The 19046-nt window shown below is 33.9% G+C and overlaps 1 protein-coding gene across 1 annotated transcript in view; it reads right to left on the bottom strand.

The window, feature by feature from the left end:
- Window positions 1-18826, bottom strand: part of LOC133322350 (piezo-type mechanosensitive ion channel component) — a 53011-nt gene extending 34185 nt beyond the window's left edge. Inside the window, exons 1-9 of the mRNA XM_061531347.1 lie at window positions 18726-18826; window positions 16262-16532; window positions 15864-16186; window positions 15618-15744; window positions 12849-12968; window positions 11719-11881; window positions 11095-11275; window positions 10932-10948; window positions 6092-6154 (exon numbers count right to left, since the gene is read on the bottom strand). Of these exons, the coding sequence (XP_061387331.1) occupies window positions 6092-6154; window positions 10932-10948; window positions 11095-11275; window positions 11719-11881; window positions 12849-12968; window positions 15618-15744; window positions 15864-16186; window positions 16262-16532; window positions 18726-18789 (1329 nt within the window). The 5' untranslated portion in view covers window positions 18790-18826. The remainder of the gene's footprint in view (window positions 1-6091; window positions 6155-10931; window positions 10949-11094; window positions 11276-11718; window positions 11882-12848; window positions 12969-15617; window positions 15745-15863; window positions 16187-16261; window positions 16533-18725) is intronic.
- Between the last annotated feature and the right edge of the window lie 220 nt (window positions 18827-19046).

The raw sequence follows: 19046 nt of genomic DNA on the forward strand, positions 1-19046 counted from the left end.
CAATATTTTTTCAGGGACTCATACAAGGCGTGGATTTTTTAAAGAATATTTTTTCAGGGTCTCAACAAGGCGTGGATTTTTTAAAGAATATTTTTTCAGGGACTCATACAAGGCGTGGATTTTTTAAAGAATATTTTTTCAGGGACTCATACAAGGCGTGAATGTTTTTAAACAATATTTTTTCAGGGACTCATACAAGGCGTGGATTTTTTAAAGAATATTTTTTCAGGGTCTCAACAAGGCGTGGATTTTTTAAAGAATATTTTTTCAGGGACTCATACAAGGCGTGAATGTTTTTAAAGAATATTTTTTCAGGGTCTCAACAAGGCGTTGATTTTTAAATAATATTTTTGCAGGGACTCATACAAGGCGTGAAGGTTTTTAAAAAATATTTTTCAACGCGTATTCGTATAAAAAATATTATATCTTCCTGTATAATACTGCAATTGATTAAGTAACTGGTTGCGTATAAGTGTTGACATCAGTCATACGCCCCTGTGGCAATCAACATTTTTATCTCTCTTCATTTTTGTTGTGTATATATTTTTTTTTCGCAAAATTTAACACTTAGCATCTGACCACTTACCGTTTATGAAATTTTATAAAAAAAAACCTATTTGACATAGAATTGCAAAGGGGAAAAATCCCGCTCAACAACAGCTACTTAAATTTTAATTACCAGAAATATTCACACAAAATCATACCCTCCCAAAACCAACGAAACTAAATAGCAGCTAATTAAATTGTTTAAACCAAGTGTAACTAATTAAAATGTAATTGTTTATAATTAAAAATGGGTTATTTTTCTATTTTCGTTGTTGTTGGTGGTGTTGTTTCTATTTTCCATATAATAAATAATAAAAAAGTGAACGTTTTTTTAAGAGTACCCAGAGAAATGGCCGTAAGCATTCAACTTGTTCTCTCTGTAGATGTGGTGTTTGTGTGTGCGATTTTTTTTTCGTTATATTTATAAATCCAAAATAAAAGAGAAATTAAAAACAAAAAAATATGAAAAACAATGGAGGGAAAATTAAAACTGGTAGAAATGCTTAGTAAGGGGGTTTATATTCCCCCGCCAAACAAACACCATTTTAAGTAGAACAATGGATGACAACAAGGATTCATAGAATCCTTCTATGGCTAACTATATAAATGCCATAAGCATAGAATGTCAGGACACAAACACATGTTAACACTCATAAAATGATATTCTGTAGACAATTTGCTGTTGTTGTTGTTATTCGTTTGAGTCGCTAATGGGCAAAAAAAAACTGGAACCAGAAATAAAAAATACACAATATTATATTAAATGTTCGTTCTTACATATGTGACACTACAAACCCACATAAAGATGGCACACACACAGAGATTTATACATACACTCAGATATTTACACATACACACAGATATTTACACATACACACAGATATTTACACATACACACACACACAGATAGAGAGAGAATTGCACACATAAACCCAACACCCGATAAAACACACAATCTTACACAAAACAATAAACATAAATGATAACCAACACCAGTACACCTCCCGAGGTACCATCGTATCGCATCAGCAGTACCCCCCCACTATTAGCTGGGCGACAATAATACAATAGGTTTGTCGGGGGTTAATTAGTAACACATTATAGAAGATTGTGTACGATTAGATAGAAACATTGTGTGTTATGACCATTAGAATAATATAATTGACATATAAGAAAATCTTATCTAAAATTCCTTAGAGGCTAAGAGGAGGATGGTATGATAATTGATATTTTATTAATAAGTATTGACATTACGTATACGCAACACTGGATGATCGCTTATGCATATTAGAAATACTGTTTCAGGGAGCGTATAAGTAATGACATTAATTATACGCAAAGATGGAAGATCCCTTGACCGAACAACTACAGAAAAATGCAAAGAAAATGAGGATCAAAAATTTGTTGATTTTTTAAAGAATATTTTTTCAAGGACTATATGAGGCGTGGATTTTTTAAAGATTAATTTTTTAAGGGCTACCTTAGGCGTGGATTTTGTAAAGATTCATTTTTCAACGGCTACCTTAGGCGTGGATTTTTTAAAGATTAATTTTTCAAGGGCTACCTTAGGCGTGGATTTTTTAAAGATTCATTTTTCAAGGGCTACCTTAGGCGTGGATTTTTTAAAGATTCATTTTTCAAGGGCTACCTTAGGCGTGGATTTTTTAAAGATTCATTTTTCAAGGGCTACCTTAGGCGTGGATTTTTTAAAGATTCATTTTTCAAGGGCTACCTTAGGCGGGGATTTTTTAAAGATTCATTTTTCAAGGGCTACCTTAGGCGTGGATTTTTTAAAGATTCATTTTTCAAGGGCTACCTTAGGCGTGGATTTTTTAAAGATTCATTTTTCAAGGGCTACCTTAGGCGTGGATTTTTTAAAGATTCATTTTTCAAGGGCTACCTTAGGCGGGGATTTTTTAAAGATTCATTTTTCAAGGGCTACCTTAGGCGTGGATTTTTTAAATAATATTTTTTAGGGTCTTACACAATGCGACGACTTTTTGAAGAATATTTTTTAAGGTCTTACACAATGCGACGACTTTTTGAAGAATATTTTTTCAAGAGCTACCTTGGAAAAAAGAGGTGATGATTTTTTAAAAAATATTTTTTTAAGGTCCAAAAAAGGCGATGATTTTTTGAAAAATATTTTTTTAAGATCCAAAAAGGCGATGATTTTTTGAAGAAAAAATTTCAAGGACCAAAACAGGGGGATGATGGTTTTGAAGAAAAAATTTCAAGGACCAAAACAGGGCGACGATGTTTTTGAAGAATATTTTTTAAGAATAAAAAAAAAACGATGATTTTTTTAAACAAGGGCCAAAAAAGGTGTTTATATTTTAAAGGACCAAAAAAGCCGGTCATATTTTAAAGGACCAAACAGGACGATAATATTTTAAAGCACCGAAAAAGGCGATTATATTACAAAGGACCAAACAGGACGATAATATTTTAAAGCACCGAAAAAGGCGATTATATTACAAAGGACCAAACAGGACGATAATATTTTAAAGCACCGAAAAAGGCGATTATATTACAAAGGACCAAACAGGACGATAATATTTTAAAGGATAAATATTTGTCAATCACGAACAGAAGCAGGGTAGTTTTGATATAATAGTTTATCAAGAGATACAAGGAGTATATAACTTGTGATAAAATAAAAAATCAAGTGGAAATGCTGAATTTAATAGCCTAGGCTAGGGTATTCAAGTTTTCTATATTCGTCTGGAGTCCAGAATGCCAAATTACAGCCAAACCAAGATGAGTGTACTTGCGAGAACATGGACTTATTTAGAATTTGTTCTGTATCATCATCAGAATGCGGGAGGCCTAACTACTCGACTACTTCGGTGCGAAAAATGTGGACCGAACCTTGAAAGTATCGAAATTGGTGTGGTCACGTTATGTGGTACCTATACGAAAACGTGGATCGATATATGTAGCTTTCGGCAGGACAAATTTCTACTCAATGAGAACCCATAATACCAATTTACAGCCAATTTGAATAAAAAATGCTACCAAAATATTGAATATTTGGGTGTACCGTTACATGGGGGGTTATTCCTAAAAGTGGACCGATATGGACCGATTTTTGCTAAGAAGATTTTCCTCCCAGTGAGAATTCAAAATACTAATTTACAATTCTAATGCAAAACACCGACATTTGGTAGGTAACGTTATATGGAGACTATGGTGAATGGGTACATTTTCAAACACCAACCCAGGCATTGGGGTATTTTATTGAATACTTCTTTTGAATCATGATCGATATTGACCGTTAAGAAGATTTTCCACCCAATTTAAAATGAAAAAAATGTGTACAAATTTCGAAATTCGGAAGGTAACGTTATATGAGGTCTACCCTGAAACTTGGGTCAATATAATTAATTTTTGATAGAACAATTTGCCACCCAAAGACAACCTAATATCCAATATTATCGTCAATTCCATAAACACCGAATAATAGAGGTATCGTTATATGGTATCTACACCGAAACTTGGGTCTATATTGTAAAAATTTGGTAGGACGATTTTCTACACAATGAGAAATGAACAAGACTGGTTTTTATCAAACCTTACCGATTGTTTTTAGATTTGATCTTTTGAAATTCTGTTATTGAGTGGGTATTAGTATTGACACTAATCATACGCACCGGTGGCGTATTGGTGTTGACACTACGTATACGCACCGGTGGATGAGTACATTTTCAAACACCAACCCAGGCATTGGGGTTTTTATTGAATTCTTTTTTGAATTATGACCGATATTGACCGTTAAGAAGATTTTCCACCCAAAATATTAAATTACCGCCAATTTGAAATGGAAAAAAATTGTAAAAATTCCGAAATTCCGGAGGAAACGTTATATGATGTCTACCTTGAAACTTGGGTCAATATAGGACGATTTGCCACCCAATGAGAACCTAAAATGCGATATTATCGTCTTATCAGTTGAGACACGTGCCCAATATTTCATTAACTCCGAATAATAGAGGTATCGTTATATGGGATATACACCAAAACTTAGGTCAATATTGCAAACATTTGGTAGGGCGATTTTCTACACGATGAGAAATGAATCACACGGTGCTTTTTTATCAGACCTTAACGATTATTTTAAGATCAAATCTCGTAAATTTGAAAGTCTATTCCAGGTGGCGTATTAGTATTGACACTATTCATACGCACCGGCGGATGTATACATTTTCAAACACCAACCAAGGCATTGGGGTTTTTTATTGAATACTTCTTTTCAATCATGACCGATATTGACTGTTAAGAAGACTTTCCACCCAATTTGAAATGAAAAAATGTGTAAAAATACTACCCTGAAACTTGGGTCAATATAAATAATTTTTGATAGAACGATTTGCCACCCAAAGATAACCTACAATGCAATATTACAGTGAATTCTGGTGAGAAGCGTACCCACAATACCATTAACATCAGACCTGCAACGATTATTTTTAGATCAAATCTCGTACATTTGAAAGTCTGTTCCAGGTGACGTATTATTATTGACACTACGTATACGCACCGATGGATGGGTACACTTTCAAATACCAACCCAGGCATTGTTTTTCAATCGGAGATTTTTTTTAACTTTTTATTTTCTAAGGGCCAACATAAGCGGAGAATTTGTGATTATATAAAAATTAATACCAAATGACCTACATTTAATGGAAATATAATTTCAGAGCCCCTGAAATCTTTGTAAATTTCTAATTTTAAATTTAATTCCAAGACTTCTAGGTTTTATTTAAAAAATATTATTTTTTTAATAAAATTAAATAATTGTCTTACCATTATCATACCATCCTCGTATATTATATATCTACATAATAAAATACATATATACACATATAATTATTACTATATAATTAATATTATCTGCAAGATAAATTCCCATAAAAATATTTATTTTAATGAAATTCTATAACTGTATATGCCAATTAACCATAACGACTACGTGGCACACTTAAACATAGCTACGAAGGAAGAAGAAGAAGATATAGAAAAGCAGAAACGTCTACAACAACCGAAATCTCAACAGGAACCAATCTAATGGCCAACACCACCAATAGCTGTGATAACCAAAGCATAACTACAACCTGCTGTGGATTATGATTTTAGAGGTGGGTGCTAACACCCGGAGGAGTCACCCCGCAGCTACGTGGGTGACAACTCCTTAGTCTAATGGACAATATACAACGAGTTCAAGGGACAACACAATAGGAGTATGGAAGGACGACAATAGACAGACTGGTATGTATTTTGGAACTAGAAGAAGTTTGTTAGCAACATAGTTGTAAGGAGTGTGAGTAGTAGGTAGTAGTGTGTGTCTGTGTGTAAATACAATTGTTACATTGTTTTTTTTTTTTTTTTTGGTGAGATGGGTTATAGCAAAAGAGTAACAGATAGTACAAGAGAGATATAGAGAGAGTACGAGAGCAAGGTAGATAGGTTATAAGTAGGGGTTATAAGTAGTAGGTGTGAGTAGTGGTTGTGAGTGTGTATTTGTTGGTTTGGTGTGTTAATTACGTACAGGCGTTGTTTCAGTCGGTTCAGTTATAAATTGAGGACGTTGTTGATCACGGCGTATAGTAACCTAAAAAAGCGGAAGGAATAAAAAAAGAAGCAAACACATATATAACAGATTCTTTTGGTTTAGAAATTAACAATTCAAAAAAATATTAACAAAAAAAATTAAAAATTTTGACATATTAAATTAACACTGGAAAGAAGGAAGTGTAGAAAATAAGTTGTAAAAGATAGGATATGGTGGAGATAAATAAAATTAAAAAATGTTACGCAAATTAACTTTGTAAAAAAATAAAATTAAAAAAAATGATAAAAGAAATTAGGAAAGGCTTTGTTTAGAGAAATTGAGTAGAAAGAAAGTAAAGTCAAGAGAAGGGAAAGGATTTTTGAAGGGAGGAATAGGGGCAGTAACAGGGAAAGGAACAGGATTAGGAGGTGGTAAAGGATACAATTTATTTTAATATATATTTTTTTCTGGAGAAGCAAAAGGGCCCATCATCAAAAATACAATTTGTTTTTTTACAAATAAATACATTTCGTACAAAAGTAGCAGCTGAATATTTAGACAGAATTGTTTTTGCTGGAGAATATATATAAAAGTAATAGTAAAGAAATCCCATTTCTGTTATTATTTGTATTAGAATCCAAAACCATCCCAACTAAACTACAAAGAAAAAAATTAGGCTTTTTTAGTTCTCTTATAATACAAAATGATTACATTTCTAATATTATATTAAAAAAGTTACAGAATAGGCCTACATATAGAAATTTAAATTCAAAAATTTCAAATTCAAATTTTTATGGATCCAGAATTGAGTCTTAGTATAATCGACGTATTTAGGGAGGCCTCTTTTTTATGAAACTTAGCACACATCATTATAATCTCAATACGTTATGGTGTTTCAAATTCCGTCTTAAACGGAAACATTTTGGGAGTTTAGGGTACCATTTACATAAAATCGGAAGAACATCTATATGGTGGCTATATTTAAATTTGAACCGATTTTCACGAAACTTAGCACACATCATAATAGGCTTAATATAATACGCTGCGCACAAATTCGTGTAGAGAGGCTTTGGTACACTATTTTCCGAAAATCGGACGAACATAGTACACTATGCCAAATTTCGTGTAAATCGAAAGAAGTGTAGAGGCATTGATGTGCAATTTACCACAAATCGGACGAAAATATTTATGGGAGCTATATCTAAATCTGATCCGATTTTCATGAAACCTAACACACATCATTCCAGGCTGAATTTTATACGCTGTGCACAATTTCGTGTAAATCGAAGGGAATATAGGAGCTTTGTGCACCATTTACCGAAAATCGGACGAGCATATATATGGGAGCTATATCTAAATCCAAACAAATTTTCATGAAACTTTGCATACAACATGATAGCCCATTATGGTGGCTATATTTAAATTTGAACCGATTTTCACGAAACTTACCACACATCATAATAGGCTTAATATAATACGCTGTGCACAAATTCGTGTAGAGAGGCTTTGGTACACTATTTTCCGAAAATCGGCTATATCTAAATCTGAACATAGTACACTATGCCAAATTTCGTGTAAATCGAAAGAAGTGTAGAGGCATTGATGTGCAATTTACCACAAATCGGACGAAAATATATATGGGAGCTATATCTAAATCTGAACCGATTTTCCCGAAACTTTACCCACATCATTCTGGGCTCAATTCAGTATGATATGCCAAATTTTGTGCAAATCGTAAGATATATAGGGACGTTGATGCCCCATTTACCGAAAATCGGACGAGCATACATATGACAGCTATATCTAAATCCAAACCGATTTTCGTGAAACTTTGCATACAAAATTCTAGCCCTAATTCAATACGCAGTGTACAATTTCGTGTAAATAGAAGGAAATATAGCGGCTTTTGGCCACCATTTACCGAAAATCGGAAGAAAATAAATATGGGAGCTATATCTAAATCTGAACCGATTTTCCCGAAACTTTACACACATCATTCTGGGCTCAATTCAGTATGATATGCCAAATTTTGTGCAAATCGTAAGATATATAGGGACGTTGATGCCCCATTTACCGAAAGTGGGAAGAAGATAAATACGAGAGCAATATCTAAACCTGACCCAAACTTTCCCAATTTCAATAAGGTTCGTCCTTGTGCCAAGTAAGTGAGCGGTGCCAAATTTCATTCAATTCGGTTCATAAATACGACCTGTACTTTGTTTACAATTTAACATGCATATACAAATGCAAACACAACAGGTAGCCGAGGCCTATTCCGCTCAACTTGCCCACCTGCATGACGAAAACACTTCTTGTCCCGATAATAGTATAGAAGCACAATGGCTAAGAATTGCCCACTCCCTACAAACTGCAGCAAAATCAACACTTGGGTACCAAAAACCACCATCAAGAAATCCATGGTACGATCAGGAACGTCGTAATGCTACTGATGTGAAAAACGCAGCGTATAGGGCAACACTGCAGACAGTAATGCTACTATAGTCTAAGTAAGCAACTAAATCGACTCAGACAGTGATTCTATGCATATTCTCAAAAGGACCCATGGATCTATCTCCTTTCCTTTTGCCTGTTACAAACACATGCACAAAGACATAATACCCTGTGTACCACAGAGTGGTAAAGGGTATGAAAAAGAAATCAGCTGGAAAACTTCCTGGCCCTGCATAGATGTTGGGAATAAACTCCATCACTCCCTCGGGGCGTATGAGTTTGAAATTTGCTGATAATGTTAAGTATACGAAACCTTTTTTTAGAAACGCAAACAAATCCTGTTTTTGACGCAAGAAAAACAGCCCGAAACCTTTTCTGGCAATGCATTAAAAAAAACTCCTCTAAAATATTTAGAAATTTCATTAATGGAAAAATTTCGAACTTATGAAAAAACCAATGAGCGGAGCAGTATAGTCGGACGGGGCCGACCATATGACTACCGCGAAAATATAACTTTGCGCGGTTCTATATTCTGAGTTTGGCAAATATTTCGCGATATTTGCACCCTCTTGACCGACTAGACGTCAAACAATATGACTAGTATTCAGTACAGCCCTTCTAATTACTTGTCCAGAACGTGGGTTGTGTTGTGATGTTCGGCTTTCAGTTGTGGCCTATAGATCGATTCGAAAAAAAAAACACAAACAAAAGTCACCGAAAATTATTGGCCTTGTCCTTGACCATACCTGGATCCTTATGGAAAATTTCAAAGCAATCAGCGCTATATTTCCGCCGTCCTGTGTGGTAATGGGTTACTAAATAATGTCTGAATACGTAAGCACCTGTAAATATTTAAGTGTAACTCCCACATCTGAGTAAATACGACCATATATTTGGTATCAATTTATTTGGTATCCATATTCGTGGGTTTTGTTGCGATTTTCGGCTTATAATTGTGGCTTGTAGGTCGACTCGAAAAACACAATAATTAAGTTTTCGGTCCACTTCAATTCAATCATCAGCGAAAATTTTAGGTCATTGTCATTGACTATACCAGGATCCTCATGGAAAATTTCAAAGCGATTAGCGTTATATTTCCGACCTTTAGTAATATTTGAATATGTAAGCACCTGTAAATATTTAATTGAAACTCCCACATCCGAGTACATACAACCATAAAATTGGTATCAATTTAAAGGTCAACCACTCCTCTTGGATATACTACTATCAACTTATCGGGTCTATATCCTTCTACGCGCCATAGAATAAAAATTTTGTCATTTTTCACACAAAAGTCAGGTTCCATCTGAACCGCTAAATATTGACTAATCTTTATCAAAACAGACATGCTTGTTCTTTGGCCCGATCCCCTTCTCCATGTAAAAAAGCGATAATTGGGCCATAATTGTGGCCTCTGGAACGGCCAGAAAAACTGACAAAAATTATGTATTTGATTCATTTCACCCCCTAAATATTAACCGATCTTTACCATCAATCATAGGGGTCTTCATTGGTCAGAACTCATTCTACATGCAAAATTTCGTGAAGATTGGTCCATAACTGTGACCTGTATTGTGTTTACAAATTATAATGGACAGAGGATGGACAGACGGTAACATATATCTAGATCGACTCGGCTAGTCACGATATGAAGGATCGGTATACTTAAAGATGGGTCTAGGACCAATATTTTGCGGCGTTACAAACTCTTGTGGCTGCACAAAGCTATAATACCCTGACAAAATAGTTGTGTAGGGTATAAAAATCAGCTGGAAAAACTCCTGGCACTGCATAGATGTTGGGAATAAACTCCATCACTCCCTCGGGGCGTATGAGTATTCAATGCGGGAATTATGTTAAGTATACGACACCGTTTTTAAATAATGCAAAAAGTTCTGTTTTTAACTCAAGGGTACGTTAAGTTTTTATCCTCAAAAATGTATTGCAAGAAAACAATCCGACGTTCTATAAACCTTTTTGCAATGCATAAAAAACTCCTCTAAAATATTCAGAAATTTCTTAATGGAACAAAAAAAAAAAATTAATAAATGCAAAATAATTTTTATAAAAATGTTAATTTTTTATTATTAAATTTATTAAAGTGTCTTTACCCAAAACACCCATTTTTCTCACTACTAAATATTTTCAAATTACCAAGCAGCATTCGTCAGTTCCCATTACACAGTTAATTGACTTGAAGCCGTATAATTTTCATTATATTGGAAGAAATTTAGCCACGTAATTGAAATTGTTGATTAATTAAATAACAAAATTGCAAACACAAATAATTTTTTTTTGTACAAAGTTCTCAAAACATTCCTGAACAGGACGAAAGGTTTCCCGACGAGGAACCCCCCTTTCACAATAATATGTACAAAAAACATACATATTTTAACAAGTAACCTTCTGTTTGTTTCACAATACATCACGTTTTTGTAAAATTAAAAACCCCTATTAAAAAAATATTTACAAACCAAAACAATTTTTTTTTAAATTTTTAAAAATTAAAAATTATTTTTTTTTCTTTTTCTTTTTTGAAAAATTTAAACAAAAAAATGATATCCGTATGAAGAAAAATCTTACATTGAGACGCTGGGTTTTTATTCGACTACCACCATCGCGTTTGCTACTGCGCGTCGATTGTGTTATCAGCGATATTTGACGCTGTATCTTATGGCTACTATTGTTATCGAGATCTTGGCCAAAAGCGGTGGCTGGTTTTGTTATTATCTGTTTCAGATATTTTTTTAATTATTTTTTTTAGTTTAAGCCGTGTCCAATTTGCAGTTATTTTTAGGCAATTAGTTTCGGAAGAAAATTAGATTAAAGCCAGACCATAGCATTCAAGCAGCATTCAATTTTATTTTAAATTTAATTTTTTTAGGAAAATTAATTTAGAAGGAAAAAAAGTGGAATAGAAGAAGAGAAGATAAATGATTTTTTAAAAAAAGTCATTGTTAGTCATTTCAGGAAAATTTTTTGCTGTAAATTACAATTTTTTATAATTTTTAGACACTTCTGGTTAGAAAAAGGAGGAAATTGTTTATGATTATTATTTATAAGAAAATACAATTTTCAATTAAAAAAGAATCTTTTCAATTTTTGGAAAAGATTTTAATTTTTTTTAATTTTTTTATATTTCGAAGGCCTTTGTAAAGATTTTTAGAACTTACCCTAATTTTAATGAGATTCTTGGTGGTCAGGGCCAACGCATAGTAGGTAAAGAATAACACAATTGGATTCAAAAATGAGTCCGCCTTGTATTCGGTATTGTAGACAACAATTCGTATGTCATTGTCACATGTTGATGTGATGAGAGGTTCCAGACCAATTAATCTGAAAACAGAGAAAAAATAAAATCCACGCCTTAAAAAATATTCTTTAAAAAATCCACGCCTTAAAAAATATTCTTTAAAAAATCCAAGCCTTAAAAAATATTCTTTAAAAAATCCACGCCTTAAAAAATATTCTTTAAAAAATCCACGCCTTAAAAAATATTCTTTAAAAAATCCACGTCTTAATAAATATTCGAGCCTAAAAAATATTCTTTAAAAAATCCACGCCTTGTATTCGAGCCTAAAAAATATTCTTTAAAAAATCCACGCCTTGTATTCGAGCCTAAAAAATATTCTTTAAAAAATCCACGCCTTGTATTCGAGCCTAAAAAATATTCTTTAAAAAATCCACGCCTTGTATTCGAGCCTAAAAAATATTCTTTAAAAAATCCACGCCTTGTATTCGAGCCTAAAAAATATTCTTTAAAAAATCCACGCCTTGTATTCGAGCCTAAAAAATATTCTTAAAAAAAACCCACGCCTTGTATTCGACCCTAAAAAATATTCTTTAAAAAATCCACGCCTTGTAATGACCCAAAAAAAGATTCTTTAAAAAATCCACGCCTTGTATTCGAGCCTAAAAAATATTCTTTAAAAAATCCACGCCTTGTATTCGAGCCTAAAAAATATTCTTTAAAAAATCCACGCCTTGTATTCGAGTCTAAAAAATATTCTTTAAAAAATCCTCGCCTTGTATTCGACCCTAAAAATATTCTTTAAAAATTCACGCCTTGTGTAGAACCCTAAAAAATATTCTTTAAAAAATCCACGCCTTTTATTGCTCCCCCTAAACGTGTCCCTATATAAATAACCGAACATAACCACATACGTACACCATAAATCACCCCGAATCTAAATCTGTCATGTCGGTTACTCTACTGATTTGGCCAACAACCGAAATCTCGTCCGCTTCGAGGCATATCATTAATAATAAAAAAATGAGATTGAGTTCAACTTCTGTTTCTTACCTGGCTGTTAAACTTGTCTTGTCCAAATGGTCCTGCATCCATGGCGTTTGATAGGCGACAATACAAAGGGTATGGGCCACAATGACAACCATAACGAAACGTAATAACATGGCAAATTTCCTAGAAAAAAAAATAGAAGAAGAAAAGGGATAAGAATAAGAGGAAGTGTACAAAATAAATGTGGTAGCGGAAGCCAAAAAAATATATATATTTATGTGTATGTGTATATTAAATAAATATAATGGTATAAAATACATGGATGTAAATATAAACAAATGGGGGAGTGGTAGGAGAGAGATGGAGAGAGAGAGAGAGAGGGAAAGGGGAAAAAATATTAAACCAGTACCAAAAATAAGAAAAAAATTCACCAATATCAGTGACACAGTGACACATTGGGAAATGGGTTAGTTAAAGGAGGGTAATAGAGACGATGTAGGTTATATGCAAGGTGAGAAATTGCATGGACATGCTAGACAAACTCTCTATAAACCTTGTATCTCTAGGCTCCAAAAAAAGTCTTCTACAACTTTGAAAAAAAAAATTCTTTAAAAAAATTATATAAAAATATAAAAAAATATATATTTCTTTAAATAATCAATGTCTTTGAAAAAAATATTTCTTTAAAGAACTTGAAAAATATTTCACGAAAAAATCAACGCATTCGAAAAAAATATTTCTTAAAAAAATCTACGCATTTTACAAAATGGTCCTTAAAAACTATATCTAATTCTGAACCGATTTCCACGAAACTTAACACATATCATTCTAGACTTAATATAGTACGCTGTGCGAAATTTCGTGCAAATCGATAGATATATAAGGATTTTGGTGCACCATTTACCTTAAATCGGCCGAAAATATACATAGGAGCTATATCTAAATCTGTACCGATTTTTATGAAAATTTACACACATAACTCTGGACTTAATTCAGTACGTTATGCGAAATTTCGTGCAAATAGAAAGATATATATTTACATCAAATCGGACGAAAATATATATGGGACCTATATCTAAAACTGAACCGATTTTCACGAAACTTAACACACATCATTCTAAACTCAATTCAGTACGCTATGCCAAATTTCGTGCAAATCGAAAGATATATAGGGGCCTTGATGCACCATTTACATTAAATCGGACAAAAAAAATATATGGGAACTATATCTAATTCTGAAACGATTTTCACGAAACTTAACACATATCATTCTAGACTCTGTTCAGTACGCTATGTCAATTTTCGTGCAAATCGAAAGATATATAGGGACTTTGGTGCACCATTTACCTTAAATCGGACGAAAATATATATGGGAGCTATATCTAATTCTGAACAGATTTCCACGAAACTTTACATACATAATTCAAGACTTAATTTGGTATGCTATCCCGAATTTCAAAAGATATATAAGGACTTTGTTGCACCATTTACCTTAAATCGGACGAAAATATATATGGGAGCTATATCTAATTCTCAAGCGATTTTCACGAAACTTAACACTCATCATTCTAGACTTAATTTAGTACGCTATGCGAAATTTCGTGCAAATCGAAAGATATATAGGAGCTTTGATGCATCATTTATATAAAATCGGACGAAAATATATATGGGAGCTATTTATAAATCTGTACCTATTTTCAAGAAACTTTACACCCATCAATCTAGACTTAATTTAATAAGCTATGCCAAATTTCGTGCAAATCGAAAGATATATAGTGTCTTTGGTGAACCATTTACATTAAATCGGACGAATATATATATGGGAGCTATATCTAAATCTGAATCGATTTTTCCCAATATCTATACGGTTCGTCCTTGGGCCAAATAGATGAGCTGTGCCAAATTTCATCTAATTCGGATCATAAATGCGACCTGTACTTTGTTTACAATTTAACATTGACAGACGAACGGACGGACATGCATAAATCGGTTCAAAAAGTGATTCTGTACATATTCTCAAAAGGAACCGTGTGTCTATCTCCTTTCCTTTTGCCTGTTACAAACATATGCACAAAGACATAATACCCTGTACCACAGAGTGTGGTGAAGGGTATAAAAACTCCACAGCTATTTGGACCTTAACCTCTATTCTTAAAAAAATCTCTGTGCCTATTTAGGGGCCTTAAAGAAAATTTTCTTAAAAACTCCACTACTATTTGGGTCTTTTAAAATGTTCTTAAAAAACTCCAAGCCTCCATGGTGTTTTAAATAATATTCGTAGAAAAATCTACGACTTTGGGACTTGAAAAAAATCTGAAAAAACTCCACTGCTTTTTGGGCTTCGAAAAAAATAATCTTGAAAAACATCACCCATAATAGGGCCTAAAAAATATTCTTAAAAATGTCATGGTTATTTGGAACTTGACTATAAGAATATTAGATTTTGAAGCATATTCGTAATAAGTCTACCCCTTTATAAGTTCTCTAAAAATATTCTTAAAAAAAGCACCATTTGTATAGAGAATACTCCAATATCCATACGGCCCTCTACTCTATGAGGTCGACGTCTAGAGAACAAAAATACCTGGACTTTTTTGCCTACAAATTGCTTTGGAGTATATTTGGCCTCCTCCTTTGTTGTTATTTTTGTTAACATAAATTGAATTTTGTTTGCTGTTGTTGTTGAACTCGAATCCGTTATACACTCACACAAACGGATATTGTCTTGGCTTTGCAAAATGTGTGTGTGTGTTTGTGTATGTCGAGGGGATGATGGAGGTTATGTTTTTGAGGCTATTTTTTGGTAATTTTTTTCTGGATATCAAAACTTACCTTTGCAATGATTGGAACGTTGCCCAATATAAACCCGATAGCAGGAATATTGAAAAATAAAAACCACCTGGTACACTTGGTCGGAGAACGGCCGAAAAGAATAGGGTCGCCAAACAGAAAAGGGGGGCTGTAACGGAAAAAAGAAAGAGATTTTGAAATTTAATGCTCCGGCAGGATGTGGTAGTTACACAAAATGCAAATGACCATGACCACAAGTGAGAGAGGTGTGTGCCTCCACATACTTACATATTTTTATCAGTCCATCGAAATTTGGCTTAGTATTATCATCGACTGTTGCAGCAGCCGAGGCGGAGGATGAGGCAACCACAACATGTTTTTGTCTTTGTGCATCTTCGACAATGGCATTTAGAATTTCCTCATTGGGATTTTCACTGCCAGCACTGGTACCCGCACCGCCACCACCACCATTTTCACGTATCGCCTCCGCATCACCTGTTTCCAGTTGGGGCTCAACAGTTTGGGTTATCTTTTTGGAGATTATATACACGACCAGGGAGGTGATGAAGACCACCACTTCTGGCGCCAGCCATTCAACAATGGCAAAGGCTCTGAAAAAGGCAGGAAGAGAGAGATGGAGGTTATTAAAGGATTTCACAAATATGTACCTGCGGTTCCCTACTCACTTCAATTGTCGAAAACCAATAAATCCAATGTGCCTTAGTAGTCGTTCGGTAAAGGTACACGTACCGAACATATCACCGATGTCCAGCGCCAATATCGAAACTTGTAGTCCGATGTGACATAGTAGGAGTATTGTACTTAACGCTAATAAAATTATCAGATAGGCTGTGACAGAACCTTTGAAATTCTGTTTGGTGGCCACCGGTATAAACGGTGAAATAAAGAACATTAACAGGTATACGAATGATATACCAACAGGACGATATAGTGCAGCTGGAGGGAGGAGAAGAATGGAAATGTATTATTAGATATTTATAAAACATATTTAGGATAATATCTTATCGATCCTATTTGGTCCTTGAAATATTATTAAAAAAAAATCCAAACATGATCTGAGCCTTGAAAAACCAGTCTTTAAAAAATCCACGCCTGAATTGAGCCTTGAAAAACCAGTCTTTAAAAAATCCACGCCTGAATTGAGCCTTGAAAAACCAGTCTTTAAAAAATCCACGCCTGAATTGAGCCTTGAAAAACCAGTCTTTAAAAAATCCACGCCTGAATTGAGCCTTGAAAAACCAGTCTTTAAAAAATCCACGCCTGAATTGAGCCTTGAAAAACCAGTCTTTAAAAAATCCACGCCTGAATTGAGCCTTGAAAAACCAGTCTTTAAAAAATCCACGCCTGAATTGAGCCTTGAAAAACCAGTCTTTAAAAAATACACGCCTGAATTGAGCCTTGAAAAACCAGTCTTTAAAAAATCCACGCCTGAATTGAGCCTTGAAAAACCATCTTTAAAAAATCCACGCCTGAATTGAGCCTTAAAAAACCAGTCTTTAAAAAATCCACGCCTGAATTGAGCCTTGAAAAACCAGTCTTTAAAAAATCCACGCCTGAATTGAGCCTTGAAAAACCAGTCTTTAAAAAATCCACGCCTGAATTGAGCCTTGAAAAACCAGTCTTTAAAAAATCCACGCCTGAATTGAGCCTTGAAAAACCAGTCTTTAAAAAATCCACGCCTGAATTGAGCCTTGAAAAACTATTCCTTAAAAAGGTTGACCTGAGCCTTGAAAAACTAACCATTAACACGCCTTGTTGAGACCCTGAAAAACTAATCTTAAAAAAAATCCCCACCTTGTTGAGACCCTGAAAAACTAATCTTAAAAAAATCCCCACCTTGTTGAGACTCTGAAAAACTAATCTTAAAAAAATCCACGCCATGTTGAGACCCTGAAAAACTAATCTTAAAAAAATCCACACCTTGTTGAGACCCTGAAAAACTAATCTTAAAAAAATCCACACCTTGTTGAGACCCTGAAAAACTAATCTTTAAAAAATCCACGCCTTGTTGAGACCCTGAAAAACTAATCTTTAAAAAATCCACGCCTTGTTGAGACCCTGAAAAACTAATCTTTAAAAAATCCACGCCTTGTTGAGACCCTGAAAAAATATTCTTTAAAAAATCCACGCCTTGTTGAGACCCTGAAAAAATATTCTTTAAAAAATCCACGCCTTGTTGAGACCCTGAAAAAATATTCTTTAAAAAATCCACGCCTTGTTGAGACCCTGAAAAAAGTTCTTTAAAAAATCCACGCCTTGTTGAGACCCTGAAAAAAATTCTTTAAAAAATCCACGCCTTGTTGAGACCCTGAAAAACTAATCTTTAAAAAATCCACGCCTTGTTGAGACCCTGAAAAACTAATCTTTAAAAAATCCACGCCTTGTTGAGACCCTGAAAAACTAATCTTTAAAAAATCCACGCCTTGTTGAGACCCTGAAAAACTAATCTTTAAAAAATCCACGCCTTGTTGAGACCCTGAAAAAAATTCTTTAAAAAATCCACGCCTTGTTGAGACCCTGAAAAACTAATCTTTAAAAAATCCACGCCTTGTTGAGACCCTGAAAAACTAATCTTTAAAAAATCCACGCCTTGTTGAGACCCTGAAAAACTAATCTTTAAAAAATCCACGCCTTGTTGAGACCCTGAAAAACTAATCTTTAAAAAATCCACGCCTTGTTGAGACCCTGAAAAACTAATCTTTAAAAAATCCACGCCTTGTTGAGACCCTGAAAAACTAATCTTTAAAAAATCCACGCCTTGTTGAGACCCTGAAAAACTAATCTTTAAAAAATCCACGCCTTGTTGAGACCCTGAAAAACTAATCTTTAAAAAATCCACGCCTTGTTGAGACCCTGAAAAACTAATCTTTAAAAAATCCACGCCTTGTTGAGACCCTGAAAAAGTAATCTTTAAAAAATCCACGCCTTGTTGAGACCCTGAAAAAGTAATCTTTAAAAAATCCACGCCTTGTTGAGACCCTGAAAAACTAATCTTTTAAAAATCCAAAAATATTCTTTAAAAAAGTTCACGCCTTATCAGAGCCTTGAAGAAATATGCTTTAAAAAAAATGGGCCTTGAAAATATATATCATAATTTTTTGATTCCTAAAATTAAGGGTCCGCACTTACCTAATACCAAAACAATTGGTAGAACTACACGTTGTAGTGTAAGGCAGGCGTAACTGAATGCCATTTTAGTTTTGTTGTGTTGGTGTGTGTGTGGGAGGTTGATTTTGTTCGTTTTTTGGGATTGGCTTCGTTTTTTTTCAGGGTAAATGGAAGAGACTACTCGTTGTTATTAGTTGCAGTTGTTGTTGTAGAATTGTAGTTGTTGTTGTTGCTGTTGTAGTAAGTATTTACAAATTACACTGTTGCTATTCCTCCTTGACTCGGAAGGTCATGGCAACATGACACTGTTATAGCCAAAAATCCAACATTTTTTTATTGTTG

The sequence above is a fragment of the Musca vetustissima genome, unplaced genomic scaffold, assembly GCF_032173495.1.
Source record: "Musca vetustissima isolate MV318-11 ecotype Yass unplaced genomic scaffold, APGP_CSIRO_Mvet_v1 utg10834, whole genome shotgun sequence".
NCBI classification, from domain to species: domain Eukaryota; kingdom Metazoa; phylum Arthropoda; class Insecta; order Diptera; family Muscidae; genus Musca; species Musca vetustissima.